The sequence below is a fragment of the Drosophila subobscura genome, chromosome A (genome assembly GCF_008121235.1).
Source record: "Drosophila subobscura isolate 14011-0131.10 chromosome A, UCBerk_Dsub_1.0, whole genome shotgun sequence".
NCBI lineage: Eukaryota > Metazoa > Arthropoda > Insecta > Diptera > Drosophilidae > Drosophila > Drosophila subobscura.
Window position 1 is genome coordinate 13,493,944 of NC_048530.1, and position 17,658 is coordinate 13,511,601.

Here is a 17,658-nt window from a genome sequence, read left to right on the forward strand (position 1 = left end):
GCCGCATTGGAACAGGCGTTTGAAAATCCACTAACCTTGTCAAGGCTCTGCCAGATACTGGTGTCACCTCGCGAGCCCCAAGTGCGCCAGTTGGCGGCAATACTGATAAATCGGCGACTCAAGAAGCTGCACCACTGGCAGTTGTTGCCGCCCGAACACCAGGCAGCCGTCAAGAGCGGCATGCTGCAGGCATTGATTGGGGAGCAGCACAAGACGGTGAGGAATGCGATTGGCCAGCTCATTGGGACTCTGGTGCGTCACGAGGCGGCCAAGAACGACCTGTGGTTGGCCGACTTGCTGGCAAATGTAAACCAACGTTGCAGCATGGCCGATCCAAAGGAGAGTGTGCTCGGAGCTCTTCTATTTTCCACGCTGGCCGACGCCGCACCCGGTCTGTTTAACAACCAAATGCCGGAGTCTTTTCAACTCTTCTCGTTTGTGCTGATGTCAGCCCAGTCCTATGGCAATATGGCCACACCCACTGTTGCCAATATGATGGAGGGATCACCGCCCTAATTCCATTAGTTGGCGGCCACACAGCTGCAGAGCAGACGCTGGCCAACGTTGTACCCCTGATGCTCTCGGCCCTGCAGACATTTGCCCGAATTGGTGCTGAGTCCGAATTCTCCTCCGGCTTTGACATCCTCGATGCCATGGTCGAGCATGCACCAAAATTGCTGAGTCCGCATATAAAGAGCGTCGTGCATTTCTGCCTGGAGACGCTGGCCAGCAAGCAGCTCGATGATTCCATTCGTGCGCAGGTGGTGAGCTTCGTAGGATGCATTGTCTGCGTGAAGAAGAAGTTGATCGTCAAACATAAACTTCTGCAACCCATACTGGTCGTTGTCGTGGAGATGATTTGCACTGAATCTGATTCTGAAAGCGATGAAGCGGATGCACTGGATAACTACTTCTCGGGTGCAGGCAACACTCCTGGTGCTTCGGCCACACAAGCCCTCGAACAAATGTCTGTTCACATATCGTCCGAGAAGCTTCTTCACACACTAGTGCCCATTATCGATCCGGCTTTTCTGAGCGGGGATCCACTGTACCGTCGCGGCGGCTACATGTGCCTGGCCCTCATCTCGGAGGGGTGCTCGGAGGCCATCAAGCGCAATAATCTGGAAACAATGTTGAGCATTATCATTAAGAGAGGCGTTGTCGATAAAGATCCTGGCGTACGTAGCGTAGCCTTCTTTGCCCTGGGTCAGTTCTCGGAGTATATGCAGCCGCAGATATCTGCATTTGCAATACAAATTCTGCCGGTGCTCTTAGATTTCCTGCATAGTCTGGTGCTGGAGAAGGCGCTGGACCAATCGGAGGGGCCCTGCTACATGACGTATGACCGAATGTTTTATGCTCTGGAGGTGTACTGCGAGAACCTCGAAGACAAAATTGTGCCATATTTGCCAGTGCTGATGGAGCGGTAGCTATAATTTACATTGTCTAATCTGTTCTTAGAGTAATCCCCGATTATATTCTCAGTCTGTTAGGTTGCATGGACCCACGTAACATCGTAAAAATTCGACAGCTGGCCCTGTCCAGCATCTCTGCGGTGGCCACCGCATCCAAAGAGAATTTCTTACCGTACTTTCCTACGATTATGGACGCTCTGAAGCAGTATCTGGTGTATGAGTGCTCAGAGTCGCTGAATCCGATACGCATTCAGGCCATCGATACACTGTCCTCGATCTCCCGCACGGTGGGCAAGGAGAATTTCATGCATCTCGCCCAGGATACAACGCAGTTTACGCTGACCATGCTGGAGCAGGGTCCCGATGATCCGGATATGAGGCGTGCCATCTATAGTCTGATTGGAGGGCTAGCTATTGTGGTGACTGAGAATATGGCCACTGTGCTTCCGAAGATCATGGAACGGATTCTACAGACGGTGGCCACGACAGAGCAGGACTGCAGGACTGAAAACGAACAGGATGGTGATGTTGAGGATGATGATAAAGATGACTCTGACGATTATGAGCTGCAGGTTCAAAATGACTATCTCTTTGAGAAGGCAGAGGCCATATTAACCTTGAAGGAATTCGCTGTCAATTCGTATAAATCCTTCTCGCCCTACCTCACAAGGGCACTCGAAGCAGTCTACAAGAACATTGATCATGGACAGGAGGTCATTCGCAAGGCATCCGTCGATGCGCTCTGCGCCTTTGTGATTGCCCTCGATAATGTGCTGGACACAGAAGGCGTTTTGCGAGCCTGCGCCATTCTCATGCCAAAGTTTTCCAAACTCATTCAGACTGACAAGGAACCGTGTGTGGTTCGTAATTTACTTTGTGAGCTTGATGATCTCATCCGAGCCGTTAAGTCGGCGGCCTTTGCTACGCCTGAACAGGCAGAGATTGTTGTTGGTGCCATTGCAGGTGTGCTACAGAATAATACGGCCTGTCAGGACAGTGAGCACAGTGGCGATGGTGACGCTGGTGAGGTGGACAATGAGGAAAGCGAGTGCAATGAGGTGCTCGTTGAGAGTGCTTGCAATTTGGTGGCTACAATTGGACAAGCTCTCGATCGGGACACATTCTCGATGTGCTTTGGCCGACTGTACCATTTATTATTGGCCAAACTGGTATGCATATCAATTTGATGAGACTTCGCAGCTCTAAATACCCTTCCATCGTTTTTTCAGGGAATCGCTAAGCGAAATGATAATCCAGGTCGTCGTTCCCTTGTCTACGGCGTCTTGTCCGAATGCATTCAACCATTGGGAATCCGTGTCATCACTTATTTCGATGCCCTCTGTCCCGTGTTCCTTGATGGCACCAACGACAGCAAACCAGAGGCGCGCCTGTGTTGCTTCTTCGGTCTGGGCGAACTGGTATATAATGCTGAAGACAAGTCCTTTGGCTCGTTTTCTGTGATTCTGCAGGCCCTCTCCAATGCGATCGCCAGCGAGAAGGATGCCTCATTACTGGACAATATCTGTGGTGCCCTGGCGCGCCTGATTATAACCAATTTTAATCTGGTGCCTCTGGCTAATGTACTGCCTGTGTTCATCTCCGTTCTGCCCATTCGCACTGACTTGGTGGAGAATGCTATGGTGCTCAAGGCCTTCCGTGTGCTCTACGTGAATGCGCGTCCCAGTGTTGTCGATTTCATTTGCCAAATGGTTTCCATCACTCTACATGTGCTGTTCAATGGGCAGTTTGACGATTGCGAGTCCCATGTCAGTGCCATCACCTTCATGTTAGAAATTCAAAGTGAATATCCCAACCATTTCAACAATGTGGTCAACTCGTGTACGAGCGCGAATTTCTTGGAATTCGTTCAGAGTGTCTTCAGCTAAGCAGATACAAATTTTGCGAATGTTTAAATATTTTAATACAAATATACAATAAAAGTGTAAAATTGTTACTTGTCCTTTTAAATGGTTTATTCTCAAGCATATATGTATGCGTTGTGCCATACCATTCGCACCAGAAATTAAATGAAATGATACATTTTACTCATTGTTCTTGGAAAACGTCTTTGGATGGGTACCGTTTTAGCGCTAGTTAATCCGAATCAGCGTCGTTGTCGTCGAGTCCGTGGTCGCAGTGTCCTTCGTCGTAAAGTGCCACACGGAAAGTAATTTTAATGCTCATTAGGTTGCGACAAAATGCGCGACTTAGAGGATTGTAACGCAAGTCTACCAAAGCCAATCGGTCGGTCTCTATTGGCTTTGTTAGATCAATTTCTGCAAGAAATGGGGAATCATCATGTGAATCAGTGCTTGGCTACGGGAGCTGCTCTGAAATGAACTTACCGTTAATGTGGTTGCCATGAGCATGCAAAATGGTCAAATGCGGCAACTGGAAAACTACATCGGGCATTGTACAAAATGCGTTGTATGAAAAATCGAGGACTTCTAGGCCTCTCAGACTGCCAATCTCAACTGGTAGGGTCGACATCATATTCTGCGCCAAATTGAGTTCTGATATGATTGGATAATTAGTATGTATGCAAATACATATGTATGTATGTACATACATATGTATCTGTATACATATGTATCTCTAAGGTAACCTTGATTGATTCTTACTTGTAAGATTATGGAATGTGAGGGGCAATTGTGGCTGTAAATATTTCAATTGATTGTGGCTGATGTCGCACTCCTTGACGTCAGCCTCAGCACAAGACATAAATTTGAATACAGCCTTGGGAATTGAAGTTAGTTCGCTCCGTTTGAGATCTGAAGGAAAAAAATTGCAATAGAGTTAATTATTTACGTGTACATAGTATGTATCTGGGAGACTAAATTCTCTGAGTTACAAATGAAATGTTTTGGAGGATAAGCAGGGACGCTGCCTGACACCCAGGACGGACACACGGTTAAATGTGCGCGCACACGTGGAAAAAGGCAGCGCGATGGACTTGTATAGGATTCAAATCGCTGCATTGAACGCAACTGAATGTGGATTGGGGAAGACCCCATTTGCTGAAGTGATAAAGCTGTTCCCATAAATTGCACTACTACACGAGAAGAGAATTGCAAGAAAATTGAAGTTTTGTCACAAAAAAAATGTGTTTCTGAATGTGTGCGGCTGTTGGAAAATCTTACCTAAAATTCCAGTGGCTTTGGCCTCCTCGCACTTCGGGTACAGCGGATGCACTTTTTTCTGTTTTTGATCCATATTTAAACTTTATTTCAACAATATTGTTAGTAGTAGGTAGGGCCGTTTTGCAATTGTTCCGCTTGTAATTCAAGCGTTGCCAACAGTAAAAGAGTTGTCATCGATAGCATTTCGTGCTTGCTACTTTATTTGAATAAGTATTTTAATCGCTCAAAGCAATAGTATTTTTATCGAAAGTTATCAATCGTAAAATCACTGAAAGTTATGTTTTATATGTAATTCCATTCTAATTCTAGTGTTCGTTCGGCAAACAACTCTTTTTTGAGTTCAAAATTTTCAGTAACTTTTTATAATATTCAACACAAAACTGAAGTACCTGGTCAATGCGGACCTGGTCAATGGTCTCTGCGACCAACCAATTTCGCTGTAGCGATTAAATATAAAAAAAGAATAAAATATGTAATTCCGAACGAAAAACGAGAAGGGACGTGTGAGACGCTTCTTACGCGTCACAACTTTTATACCCGGCACTCAGTACTACATCTGCAACTTAGCGGTTATTTGTCAAATTTTACATTTTTTCTTCATCTGTCATCTACATCAACAACACTACTCACGCCAACACGCTCCTTTAGCTCGCCACCCTCCCCTAGAAACACACACTGCAGAGTCAGGGCAGAGTCGCGGCAGAGGCAGCGGCAGAGACGTGTAAATTTTCCTGTTTCCTGTTTCCTGGCCTGTTTCCTGGCCTGTTTCCTGGCCGAAACAGGAAAATTTTCAGACAAAGTACCAGGCGAACAGAAGTCAGCAGAAGGTAACTGGTTTCCATGTTTTTTCACTATGTCAAAATCTGGATGCTATGAAACCGCAATTCATTTTAGTTACTTGGAAAAAACATGGAAACCAGTAACCTTCTGCTGACTTCTGTTCGCCTGGTACTTTGTCTGAAAATTTTCCTGTTTTCGGCCATTTCAGTGGACCAATTTCAAAATTTCACAGTGGCGCCCCAACACAGAGCGGCCAACTCTCGAACTACGATATTTTAGTTCCATAAATAGCCGTAATAATCACGGTGGCGCCACTGTGCGAACGCATTTTTAGTTTAAGAAATGGCCGTCGTGATCGCGGAAGCGCCACTGTGCTAACTACGTGGTTGGTTCACTACAAGAAAGTGTTTGTTGTACAACAATAACAAAAACATCTTTTGATGTACAAGTTTTTTTTTGTACAACAAATCTTGAGAACAACGACAGAACAGTTTTGTTTTCTTCTTTTCTCCTATATTTGTGGGCCGATCAGAATGTGCCACACCTTTTCGTAATCAGGACAACTTCCTCGATCCTTTTCAATCTCTCTCGCTTCAAGGACATCAAGGATTAAGGATTCAATTGCACATATTTCCCATTCCCATAATAAATACACTTGATGTTAGGTATATGTATGTATATGTATACTTCTTTTATTTGATATCTTCGCCTAGAATTGATTCTTAATTGCTTGGTGGAGGCACAAAGTTGTAGACGACAATCTCCAGCTGCTCCTGCCCGAACACGTACTCCAGAACGCCGCTGACTTTGTCCCATTCCAAGCCATCAATACCGCAACCGATGCGAGGTATGGCCAGCTGCTTAACGATGTTCTTGCGCTGCGAAAAGGTTCGAAATGCATAAGCAAAGAATTTATCTAAAAGTTAGCGCAAGCCACTCACCATGTGTTCGCGCATCTGCTCCAGAGATGACTGCAGCGACTCGTATGTTGGTTTTCCCCAGCTTTGTGGCTTCGTCACCAGATAGTAAATGTAGCGATCATTATCCTTGAGCACAGCCACATCACCGCTGGCTCATTTTTGAAATACACTGGTTTCAGTGTGAGCATACAGCAGTCTGGTGCCAAAATTTGGTGGCTCTAGCTCTTATAGTCTCTGAGAACTAACCGACAAACAAGACGGACAGACGGACGGATGGACGGACAGACGGACAGACAGACATGGCTCAATCGACTCGGCTATTGATGCTGATCAAGAATATATATACTTTATGGGGTCGGAAACGTTTCCTTCAGTGCGTTACATACAACCGTTATCCGCACAAATACAATATACCCTATTTACTCTTCGAGTACCGGGTATAATAATGTTTTTTTGGAGAATTTGAAGACTGACTGTTATTGGCTGACTATTCTTTAATAATTAGAATGTAGTCGATAACAATTTGCCGTAATTATTGCCAATCGGTTGAAGCTTCCGACGTCATAAATTCACAACCTTAATTGTTTCTTGGGAGAATGAAACAGTGGATGGTTTATTGTCTGCATTGTGAATGCACTTCTTTAATAGCCAAATGGTTGGGATTACCAACGTTAATTCATTATTTTATAACAATTGATTTAGTTGTTTTCTTTTGTGTGTGTGTGTGTGTGTGTTTTTTTGTTTGAGTGTTAAATTTACAACTATAAAAAGAATAAATACGTGGAAGTGGTGCTCAGATTGAGTGAGCCACCGTATCCTTCCCGAGATGAAGGGAGATGTGTTCTTTGGGCGTACGCGAGAGCGTGGGTGTGTGCATGGCTGTGTGTAGACTGGCGAGAATCTACCAGTCATCCTCATCGTCCTGGCTTATCTCTAGGCGGAACGGAGTCTCCAAATCCCGGAGCTTGCGACGGCACAGGCGGCCCAGCGGATTGTTTCGCAGGTCAACAAGGACGAGCGTTTTGCTCACTATAGCCTCATCGGTATCAATTTCTGTAAATGCATTGACGACATTCGCTTTAGAGGCTGTACCTTGGCAGCTCTAGATTTTACTTACCAAAAATCTTGTTGTCCTGAGCATCCAAGTGTGTCAGACTCTCCAACTTAAAGATAACTTGAGGTAAAACGATAAACGAGTTTTTGGATATGTTCAGCTTTGCCAGGCCCGTCATATTGGCAAGTTCGTCGGGCAGTCTCGACAGATTGTTTGACGAGAGGTTGAGATCTGCAGTTGTCGATAGATCATAGATTGTTAGAATTCTTAGAATGAAGCGCAAAATGGGTATATGCAAGGGCTCACCTGTTATGGCGCTGAACTTCTGCGTAAATTTGGGTGTGATTGATTTGAGATCATTGCCACTCAGATTACAAGTCTGCAACACTGTGTTACGCATCAAATGGTACACAGCGTCCGGCAATGTCATCAGTTGACATTCGGAAAGATCTGCAAGTGAAAATGTTGATTGCAGTTATGCTAAATTATGCATCGTGGCCGAGATATAAGAGTCGAGACGTGATATTAATACCAGTATAAGAGCTTCAGAGCAAAAGCATACGCCAAAAGCGTACAATGGATGGCGCTTTTGCAACAAAAAAGTTTGAAAAAGCTTCAGTGGATATGTATGTATATATGTATGTGTTCAGATGTATGTATGAATATGTGTTTACGATCTACTCTACGCGATTTTTTTACCCAGGTGTGCACTTTCTTCTGCCGTCTCGCACTGTTGAATCACCTTCACCACCAGGTGCGCCATCCTATACTCTCACAGCTGATCGGTTAGTCCGTCTGATCAGCGGGTTCTGTTCTGTTAAGCTCTCTGTTTGGGGCCCTCGATAAAAACCCAACTACCAACGCGACGCGAATGTTGGCCAACACTGAGCAGCACTCGAGGGGGGCGGACAACTAAAAATATAAATGCGGCTTTCCCGCTACCACACGCAGGGAGCATCAGCATAAGCATTAGCACGCTCTCTCTCTCTTTCTCTCTCTCTCTTTCTCTCTCTCTCTTTCTCTCTCTGTGTCAGCGATCGAAAAAGTTGGAAACGTGTTGGTATAAGAGTACATTTATTTATTTGGTAAAAGTGTAACAGTTGGATAGTCTTATACAGTCAGCCGTCCAGAGGCGTACTTTTGCGTTGCATGCAACAACAATGCGGTAAGACTCCATGCATTGTACATACATACATATGTAGGTAGGAAGTGAATCGATGTCTCATTTCTGAACGTATCAATTCAAATCAACTTGACTCGATCGCTAATCTTGAAAAAAAGAATCAACAATTTCTGTGTTTTGTGTTTTGTGTGTTGCCACTTATCATTGAATTGATGGGGCGACAAATTACCTTTCTTTGTTAACTGATGCGAAACTGGCATACATATATGTACATATATACGTACATATGTATGTATATGCACCTTTGTACTTATGAATGTGCACACCTCCACCTATGTACACCATCAAATGTGATAGCGACGCACTTTGCGTGTTCACCGTCAGTCGGGGAGGGTGGGGGATAGGGATTGGATTTGTAGAGGCACACTCAATTATAAACAATTTTGTTGCACTCACTCGCGTATGGGGAAGCCAGTGCGCAATAACTGAAATTGGCTCTTGGCCAATTTCTGTTTTGTTTTGAGAGAATTCCATATGTGTATTACGACTTACATATGAAAGAAACATATCGAAAAGACGGAACAAACAAATACTTTCATATGTATATATTTAAATACATACATACATTTGTATGTATGTAAGGTCTCCCTATCAGACCTTGGATAAGGGGACTCTGGAGCATACAGAAAACTACAATGTATACATATGTTAATATATCTGCAATGGGAACAAACTGCGTTGTGCGTTGGACTGTCGGAACCCTCACTCTAGAGCAGATGGGGTGGACACTTACCCAAATGTTTATTATCCTTTGCATCGTCACAGCGATGCACCACCCGGATGACCCCACGCCCAGCAATTGGAGAGAATGTTGCAATGCCACCTATGCGGGCAATGTGTGCTGGCAGTCTGGGATCGTCTGTTTGCTCGGTGGAACTGTCGTTCAAGCTGTCCACGGGTGTGTTCTCATCGCCAACATTAAGATCCTCACCGCCACTGGAGGTGCCATCAGCTGTGCCGTCGGTGTTGGTTCCGTTGTTGGTCGCATTATTGGGCGTATTGTTTGCTCCGTTGCCTCCACGACCGTTGTTGCCGCCGCGATTGCCACCGTTGGCACCACCATTGCCGCCGCCACTGTTATTGGACGCAAAGTTTGTAATATCGTTACCGAAAGGCCGCATCTTAATATCGTTCTATTCGTTTTCTATTTCTTCTCAACTTTTTTGATTCTTATCCCGACGTATATTTCCTGCTCTGATTAATATACAGAAATCGTTTTTTGAAAACTTCACTGTGAACTTCACTCGAAAAAAAATGGTATTTATTTCACAACCGGATTCTTGTGTTGCCTTTTCGAGATGAATTTACTGAATTAGCATGGGATCCAACAAAAGGTATAAAGTCTCGCTTTTAAAATTTGACTTGTTTCGAACGTCCTACTGATCCGGTGCGAACTGAACGTGTGTCTCTTGCGCATTGAAATATTGAAAATGCTTTTTACTTTCGGTTTTTATAGCACGGAAGAAGAAAGAAAACTGCGCACAACAAAAACAAATGAACAAAATAAAATGGCAGGAAAAGGCAAATAATAACACACAAATTGGCATTTTCTGGTGGTTATTCGAACACAGGATACTCTTACTGATTCACATATGTATGTATTATTTCACAACCGGATTCTTGTGTTTTATTTTATATATTTTAACGGAGTTTAAGATTTATTTTTGCACATGTTTCCTTATATGTATTTTTATATCGTTCTACTTCTCCAAGCAATCTCTCTCCTCGTTCACTTCCATCGAATCCCGGCCCATTCCAGCTACCGATCGATAGCTACTTCACAATTGATAGTTAACATTAGTTACTCAATAGCTTAAACTACTTAACAATACATATATTATCATTTGCCGTAACTTATTCCCTATCTCTTCTAAGCTCTCCAGCGGAAGGAATAATATCTCTTACAGGGATAACAAACATATTCTACGTACTTAGGATAATCCATAAGAGAAGCAATCACAACGGGATCTTTAATAGATAAGGCATGAAACATATTTCGTTGAAATTTAGGAATTTTTCGTTCATTTTCAAATAATTATTCTCCCACCAAATAGTATATATTTATAAATATATGTAATATCTGGGAATAGTATCTTGATAATTAATATGAAAATGTGATTCGCAATACGGTCCAAAGACCCATAAGACTCCATCGATGAGAGTAGCGTTGCATCGCACGAAAATGTCTTGTCATCGTAAGAGCAATAGCCTCTGATATAAACAGTATTTCTTTCTCTTGGCCCAATGTCTCTTGTTCTGCCCAACAGAAAAGTGTAAAAGTTCAATGCAAAAAGAGAGCGTAAAGAGAGAAGTGGCTGAGCTTGAGAGTGAGAGAGCACCCAAAACATTATCAGTGCGAAACGCTTAGAATACTTTTGCCGAGTCGTATATGTGTGCATGTGGGCAGCCGAGTGAGGGGTTGGGGGTATGGTATACTTATAGAACCGACTTTTACGCATCTTCTCTGCTGAGATATACCGGAACTGCACATATAGACGAAATTTTCCGCACACTTGTGAGTCAAAACAAATTGACAAGAGCCAAGCCATTTCCATGTAGCGCATATATTAACATATATATAATTGTTCACTAATTAATGGCGTTGTTGCGTGTTATCAACTCGACAAAGAGATGTCTGACAAGGACATGTATACGTAAGGCCATTCCAGTCATTGTCTTGCTTGATTTATGATGAATCTAAAGTGAATTTTTACATTCGATAGGTACGGTACCAAAGAAGACGCAAAAGCCCTAAAAGCTTGCTCTCAAAAGCCCCTCGTCCACAAGGTATCTACAAATATGAGGTGTGTGTGTGCCCAGAGAAGAATTGGTGTACGAGCTTAAAAATGATCCATACATATTATGGGTGTTTCTAAGTAAAACAAAATATGTAAATAAACCTAAATGGAAACAGGTTATATTTAAATTGCATTTTAGGTTTAAAACTTTTATTCATCATAAAACAAAACTGAAACACTAGAGATATTCATTTAATGTTCATATTGAATTTTGATGCATCCAACGTTTAAATATTATATACAAATCTGATAGATCTCAATACCGAACCAATAAACAAATAAAGCATAAAAGACAACGGAACATTTGATTGGAATAAACGGGCTAAAAATGAAATACTTTTTAGGTAAGAGTATGCCACAACACGGATTAAAAATGCCCCGTAGGTTTCTTCACTAACACATTTCCAGTCTACGATCTTAAAAATTAAGTATACGAATCGACTACGAGTACATACGGGTAAGTATGTGTATAGCTAGGTATTGTATGTGGGTAAGGTAGGGATTATGAATTATATTCTACTGCAGAACGACGCCCTGGGCATGCTGTAGGCCCGTGCACAAATAGAGCATGATAATACTGAGGGCCTGCACGCGCTCGTCGGATCTGTTCTCCACACTGATCGTTGATGATTTCCAGGCCGATGATTCCGTGGCTTTTTCGGCATCGTTCATCATAGTATAGCCCTCTGTCTCCGCATCCAAGGCTATCTTTAGCTTTGTTAGCTGCAAAAAGTACAATTTCGATATCAGAGCGTATGGTGTGTAATGTTTGGGGAATTACCAGCTCATTGATTTTGGCCACTCGCTCGTCTGGTGGCGCGCTGGAGTACAAATGCTTGCTGGAGCTCTTGGCCAGGTTCATCAGATCCTCGTTGCGGGTGTGTCGTATGATTGGCTCGGTGATGACGATAACCTGCTCGAAACTGAGGACTGTGCACTCCGCAGGCAGTGCCTCAAGGTGCTGGGTGACACGCTCGAAGGGATTCTGATGCCCCATTGTTGCCGGCACCGGCACCGGCACCTCCTCCACAATTGACGATTTGCTGGGGCCAGCAAAAAGAGATGTTCAGAAAAGAGACTGTGATGGACCCTTCAGGGTGGACTCACCGCGAGGGCGTGTGCTGAGGGCTCGGCGGTAGGCTCTTGGAGTTAATTTGCTGCCCGCTGCCAGTCAGCGACGAGACAATGCCAGGTATGTCCAGGTTGCTTGCCTGACGCTTGATCCCCTGCGCCAGCATGCCCGTCAGACTGGACCTGTGCACATCCAGGCCAGCAGCCTGCACTTGCACCTGTGCCTGTGGCTGTGCCTGTCCCTGGTCGCCTGCCATCGCGGCTGCCTCCTCCAGTGGCGCTGAGCCCAATTTAGGCTCAAACAGCTCAAGGTTCTCCGCCTGCGTGATGGTGAACTCCGGTCTGGTCACACCCGAGGGAGTGGAGGCTGCGGCAGTTGGTGGCTGCGGCGGCACGGAACCCGAACAGTCTACGGGCCCACAGACGGTGGCATTCTGGCACTTGGCAATGCACTTCTTGTGACAGCACATGGAACACTCCTGGCACTGCATGGCGTCCTTCAGCCAGATCTTCTTGCCACAGAAATCGCACTGTGTGGCCCGGTGGAAGTGCGTGCGCACAAAGCTGTGGGCACGCGGGGGAGACGCACTGGAGGAGCCACCACTGGAAATGGCACTGTCCGCGCATGTGCTTGATGACTTCAGGGAGACTGTTTCGGATGAGGGCTCGTCCTGTCCACCACGTTCGAATTGGGTTCTGCGGAGAGGAGTTGTCATTCAAAATATGCTCAATAATGCAATGCTCAGAGCTTACCTGGCTGGGGAATGGGACTTGGAGCCGCTCTTGGTGGTGGGTGGATCGCCGAGGGTAACATTCGGATTGCCCATCCAGGAGAAGCCGAAAAGAATGTCGCCAAAGCAGAGATTGGGATTGAAGCCCGACTGATTAGCGAGGTCGTGCATCTTTCTGTGGATACAAAAGGACAGATTTCAAGTACTCCCCTGTAAGAGCAATGCTTGGGGTGACTGCAATGCTTACCCTGCCTGCAGGGAGGCCGGATTGAGTGCTATCTGCCGTAGGCACTGATTCAGACTCGTCTCCGAGCACTCGACGAGTATCTGGCCAATCTGGACATTGTTGTAGCCCAGCAGGACACTCTCTCCGGCACACTTGCCAAACACACAGACATTGAGGAAGCGACTGTTCGCATCCAGCTGGAAGCTGCACACATCGTCCATGTGTATAAGGGGACTGAAGGGGCAATCGATCGTCGCGTGCTGATAGAAGTAGTTGACCGGCTCATCGGTGCCTCGCTCCATGGAAGTGTCATCTGGTTTATTTTTGTCCTTATCCTTGTCCTTGTCCTTGTCTTTTTCCTTCTCCTTCTCCTTTTCCTTATCTTTATCCTTATCCTTGTCACTGCTCTCGCGGCTCATGGTCTTCTTTATGGCCTTGGCAATCAGATTCGACTTCTTGGGGGAGTTGGTGGGCGTTTGGCCCGTGAGTCCAGACTCTGCCGCTTGGCGGCTAAGGCTGGGCTTTACCGCCAGATGCTTGGTTACCGTCTCCGTGGTAGTGGAGTCAGTTGCCTCGGGGTCTGTCTTGGAGACGGAAGCGGAGGGCATGTCGCAAAGTTCATCGTACTTCTCCAGATCCTCCAGGATGGCATCGTTGCGTATGATGCCGGGAATGACACGCTCGATGCGCAGACAAAAGACGGTCGCCTGAAGGGTCTTCACGACCTTGGCTATCTGCTGGATGGTCGTCACCTGCTTGCCCTCAATGGCCACCAGTGCATCGCCGGCAATGAGATTGGACTTGCAGGCTGGTGTATTCGGCAGCACGGACTCAATCCGCACCAGCTGGCTGGTGCTCTGCTTGAAGACGATGCCAATCTGCTGGTTCTTCGCCTTGTGGATGAACACGTCCAGGGAGATGAGCACATGCCGGTGGTCCTTCTGGTGCGCTTCGATGAAGGGCACCGGCGCCAGGGTAATGGTGCAGTAGGTATCGCCATTGCCCGGCGATGTCCAGGGCATCAGGCGGGACAGCTCGGCCACCTTCACACTGAGTAGACCATTGGGCTGAATGTCACAGTCGACGACCTCCTCCTCGGCCGTCCAGTGGAAGAAGGGTTTGTAGCGCAGCTTGTAGTTGGGCAGGGTGTGTTTCCGCCTCACCGCCTTGCGTATCTGATTGGAGATGAGATTGGTGATGTTCGACTGCATCTGGCGACCCTGGTACTTCGATTCGATATCAAGAATCAGCTCCGGATCGCCCAGGAAGCTCAGGGACCAGTGGGTATACGGCTTTCGCGTGAACTGCAGACGCGCCATGCCCGACAGTTGCTTGACCTTCAGCGTGATGGAGCCCTTCTTGCCCAGCACCATGTCCGCATCGATGGACGTGGAGAAGTTGCCCACATAGTTGATGTCCAGCAGCAGATCCAGATTCTCGATGCGCTGCTCACGCTCGTCCAGCTCCACATTGTGCACGGAGAGCGATTTGATGTCCGGAAACTGATCTCCCAGCTCCAGTTCTTTGATCTGAAATGGTCCCGGCAGCAGTAGTACCTTGTGTAAGACGTTCTCTGAGATGAAGCACTTACCGTTAGCTTGTCCAGTAGCTTGCCGGTGGTTGTCTTCGTTATCAATTCGTCCAGTTCTATGGAGAGCTTGCGATAGAACCACTTACGCACTCGGTTCGAGTTTTTGAACTCATGGAATAAAAACTGCATCACAAAGTTGAGGGAAATCAAAGCTGAGGCACCCTGGAGACTCTCCTGATGGTTCTCGCAGCTGTTGATGGGATTGGGCGGGGCCTTGAGATTCCTTGCTGTCTGTTTGATGTTCTGTCAATAGTTTATTAAACATTAATAGGATAGATGGATGGTAAGCAGGGACATACATGTGTGAAAGACTTACCACAGGAAGGGTATACTTGGCATTCATTCGCTTCTGCTCCTCGCTCTCGTCAGGCAGATTGGAGAACTTTATGAATATCAGATACTGTAACAGTATCATGATGACACCGCCAATCAGCAGAAAGATCAGGCACAGCAGCAGTATATTCGAAATGGGTATCTCCATGTTGTGGTGGTTGGTGGCGGGGGGGTGTTGGGTTGGAGTTGGGACTTTCTAGTTGACTCTAGTAGGATATGCGAAGGGCCTCTGCTCACGGGCCCGAAACTTCTTGCATGCCACACAAATCCGAATTTCAGTCTTCTCAATTAGTTTCTAGATGTCTCGCCCATTGCACATTGTTTGCATTGTTTGCACTGGCAGCTAGCAATATGTCTGTCTGTTTGTCTGTCTTGCAGTGCTAGCTAATAACTCCATCCATTGGATTCTATGTGCTCTGGTGCTCTGTGGATGTGGGCTTCCTCTGTCTAAGGTGGATTCTCTCGGTGCGGCGCGGTGCGGCACCACTGCTAGCTGCTTCCAATTTGTTGTAACTACTGTATACGCTGTGACCCAAAATCAATATGTACCCATTCGTAGTTGTGACTGCGCCTTAGTTTGCTTTGGGCCTTACCTGCGCATGCCCCCTGGACCAGCTGACTTGGCTTCCTAGGGGGTTGTTCGGATTTTGCCCAGTGTATGTGCAGAGCTGTGCCCAGCTGTTGGGCTGCCTCTTCACACTCCTTGCATCCAGCTGTGGCTCACAGGAATCATGCAACCCCATAAAATGGTGGGAGTTTAGCCACAATAGCCACAGTGGCCACAGGGGGTTGCACGACGACAAACACTTGAGAAAAACTGCAGACCCAGACAAGGGGTTGAACCACTTGAAGGACCTATGTACACGTATGCATGTCTATACCAAAACATTGGTTCTGATTCATCGTAGAATGTTGTTCATTATACGGGAATGGAACTCAAACTACTTTAAATGGTTAAATAGGGAACACCGGGAACAGCCACAGAGCGTGGCACATCTGTTTAACTGTTGCAGGAAATGTACCGCGAAAGACATGAATAAGAGCAGGACAGCAAATGTAAAAATTATCTTAAACAGAGACCCACGTAGTTATCCATCCACAGATTAAACCTCCGTAAATTTCAAAGGAGCTATATAATAATGGAAATAGAATAAATAATAAATTGCAATTGCTAATATCATAATATTTTAGAGTAAACCTCTTAATCCTCATTATAATAAATAATATTTATCTATAATAATAATATAAATTATAAACGTCTTAATTTTTATTTCAAATTTAAATGGCTAACTAGAAAAAAAACTTCAAGTCACTTAGGTTTGTCATTTTTTCTGGCATTCATTTGGTTTTATTGTTTTCTGTTTTAGTTTTTTTTTTTGTTTTGTTTTTGGTTTTTTTTTTTATTATTATGTAATTCCTTTACTTTATGTAAAATAAGAAAGTATTAATAGTTTTTTATTAACAAATTTGTTGAAGGCAGGTATTTATGTTATTATTATATGTTTTATGTATGTATATCTTGTATATAAATTACAAGTCATCTTTTTTATAATTATACATAATTAAACGTATTATTAAATATAGTTCAATTATCTCTAGCGTTGTCTTATCCATTAGTTAAACTGCGTCGTCATTTACTTAGTGTATTCAGTTATTCAATATATGTATATATACATACATATATGTATATGTATACATATGTGTTTGTGTATATATGTATATACAATATATATGTATAATGTATATGCGCAATTATCATTACATTGTAGCCTTTACCATTAAATTGTTCTAATTTAAATTAATATATATATATAGTGTATATATATATACTTGTATTACTTCGCTCTTTCCCGTCCGTCTACTCCCCAGAGAGACCACATACTATCCCCCAACTACTACTATATCATCATATCATATGCGATTTCTTGTTTTCCTTCTCGTTTTGCTTTGTATAAAATTCCGAGCTACTTTTACTTTTAAGATTTCTCATGTGACCTTTTCAAACCAGACAGTAAACAATTAACAAAAATATACCGAATATCGCGAATCGTTAAGCTAGGGCTCAGCTTTCAAGTTCAAGTTAAGGTTAAACGTTAACGGTTAAGGTAAAGAAGGTAAGAAGCATACCGGCACTGGGCATGAGCACAGTGAGCACAGTGCGATGTGGTGGACCGTTTTGGGGTTGGACCTGGGACATAGGACCTGGCACGACGGCAGCCACCGCATGCCGTACCCTGTGCTCATTGGGCCATGGGCTACTCATACATACACACAAGTATAGTACTTCCACTATTCCACCACATCTCCTTCAGCTATGTATATCTCTCAAACGGGTTGTAAGTCGAATGGAAACGGGGCATCGGATATCGGGATCGCAGTGGAGTTTTGGGCAATGTCTGTACAGTAGTTCTATGTA

At 44.8% G+C, this 17,658-nt stretch overlaps 5 protein-coding genes across 6 annotated transcripts; 2 read left to right on the forward strand and 3 right to left on the reverse strand.

Moving 5' to 3' along the window:
* The first annotated feature begins 575 nt into the window (after positions 1-575).
* LOC117895517 (importin-4-like) lies at positions 576-2,394 on the forward strand. The gene is made up of 3 exons (XM_034803225.1): positions 576-1,426; positions 1,486-2,268; positions 2,379-2,394. The coding sequence occupies exons 1-3, from the start codon at positions 576-578 to the stop codon at positions 2,392-2,394; spliced, it is 1,650 nt and encodes a 549-aa protein (XP_034659116.1).
* A 120-nt stretch (positions 2,395-2,514) lies between these two features.
* LOC117898022 (importin-4-like) lies at positions 2,515-3,318 on the forward strand. The gene is made up of 2 exons (XM_034807158.1): positions 2,515-2,584; positions 2,645-3,318. The coding sequence occupies exons 1-2, from the start codon at positions 2,543-2,545 to the stop codon at positions 3,299-3,301; spliced, it is 699 nt and encodes a 232-aa protein (XP_034663049.1). The 5' UTR covers positions 2,515-2,542; the 3' UTR covers positions 3,302-3,318.
* A 48-nt stretch (positions 3,319-3,366) lies between these two features.
* Positions 3,367-3,975, reverse strand: LOC117898029 (leucine-rich repeat-containing protein 40-like). The gene is made up of 2 exons (XM_034807170.1): positions 3,761-3,975; positions 3,367-3,691 (listed from the first exon to the last, which is right to left on the reverse strand). Exons 1-2 carry the CDS (start codon positions 3,906-3,908, stop codon positions 3,510-3,512), a joined length of 330 nt encoding a protein of 109 aa, XP_034663061.1. The 5' UTR covers positions 3,909-3,975; the 3' UTR covers positions 3,367-3,509.
* Positions 3,976-6,976: 3,001 nt separating this feature from the next.
* On the reverse strand, positions 6,977-9,918 carry LOC117903077 (leucine-rich repeat-containing protein 20-like). 2 transcript variants are annotated; one of them, XM_034814872.1, is made up of 4 exons: positions 9,226-9,918; positions 7,616-7,759; positions 7,373-7,540; positions 6,977-7,308 (listed from the first exon to the last, which is right to left on the reverse strand). In XM_034814872.1, exons 1-4 carry the CDS (start codon positions 9,611-9,613, stop codon positions 7,157-7,159), a joined length of 852 nt encoding a protein of 283 aa, XP_034670763.1. In that variant the 5' UTR covers positions 9,614-9,918; the 3' UTR covers positions 6,977-7,156. The 2 variants fall into 2 exon arrangements, with proteins under 2 accessions (XP_034670763.1, XP_034670765.1); XM_034814874.1 differs by lacking the exon at positions 9,226-9,918 and adding an exon at positions 8,009-8,151.
* A 1,497-nt stretch (positions 9,919-11,415) lies between these two features.
* On the reverse strand, positions 11,416-15,673 carry LOC117903076 (PDZ domain-containing protein 8). The gene is made up of 7 exons (XM_034814871.1): positions 15,226-15,673; positions 14,910-15,152; positions 13,340-14,847; positions 13,115-13,267; positions 12,398-13,057; positions 12,072-12,333; positions 11,416-12,013 (listed from the first exon to the last, which is right to left on the reverse strand). The coding sequence occupies exons 1-7, from the start codon at positions 15,388-15,390 to the stop codon at positions 11,807-11,809; spliced, it is 3,198 nt and encodes a 1,065-aa protein (XP_034670762.1). The 5' UTR covers positions 15,391-15,673; the 3' UTR covers positions 11,416-11,806.
* Between the last annotated feature and the right edge of the window lie 1,985 nt (positions 15,674-17,658).

Excerpts from the sequence above, each read along its gene's own strand:
- LOC117895517 (XM_034803225.1), top strand. The coding sequence starts at position 576 with ATGCTCTCGGCCCTGCAGACATTTGCCCGAATTGGTGCTGAGTCCGAA. Across the intron at positions 1,427-1,485 it reads TTGCCAGTGCTGATGGAGCG|TCTGTTAGGTTGCATGGACC; the intron begins GTAGCTATAATT and ends TTATATTCTCAG.
- LOC117898022 (XM_034807158.1), top strand. The coding sequence starts at position 2,543 with ATGTGCTTTGGCCGACTGTACCATTTATTATTGGCCAAACTG. Across the intron at positions 2,585-2,644 it reads ATTTATTATTGGCCAAACTG|GGAATCGCTAAGCGAAATGA; the intron begins GTATGCATATCA and ends TCGTTTTTTCAG.
- LOC117898029 (XM_034807170.1), bottom strand. The coding sequence starts at position 3,908 with ATGATGTCGACCCTACCAGTTGAGATTGGCAGTCTGAGAGGCCTAGAA. Across the intron at positions 3,692-3,760 it reads TCATGGCAACCACATTAACG|AAATTGATCTAACAAAGCCA; the intron begins GTAAGTTCATTT and ends CATTTCTTGCAG.
- LOC117903077 (XM_034814872.1), bottom strand. The coding sequence starts at position 9,613 with ATGCGGCCTTTCGGTAACGATATTACAAACTTTGCGTCCAATAACAGT. Across the intron at positions 7,541-7,615 it reads GAAGTTCAGCGCCATAACAG|ATCTCAACCTCTCGTCAAAC; the intron begins GTGAGCCCTTGC and ends CGACAACTGCAG. Across the intron at positions 7,309-7,372 it reads TCAGGACAACAAGATTTTTG|AAATTGATACCGATGAGGCT; the intron begins GTAAGTAAAATC and ends ATGCATTTACAG.
- LOC117903076 (XM_034814871.1), bottom strand. The coding sequence starts at position 15,390 with ATGGAGATACCCATTTCGAATATACTGCTGCTGTGCCTGATCTTTCTG. Across the intron at positions 15,153-15,225 it reads CCAAGTATACCCTTCCTGTG|AACATCAAACAGACAGCAAG; the intron begins GTAAGTCTTTCA and ends AACTATTGACAG. Across the intron at positions 12,014-12,071 it reads TGGCCAAAATCAATGAGCTG|CTAACAAAGCTAAAGATAGC; the intron begins GTAATTCCCCAA and ends TACTTTTTGCAG.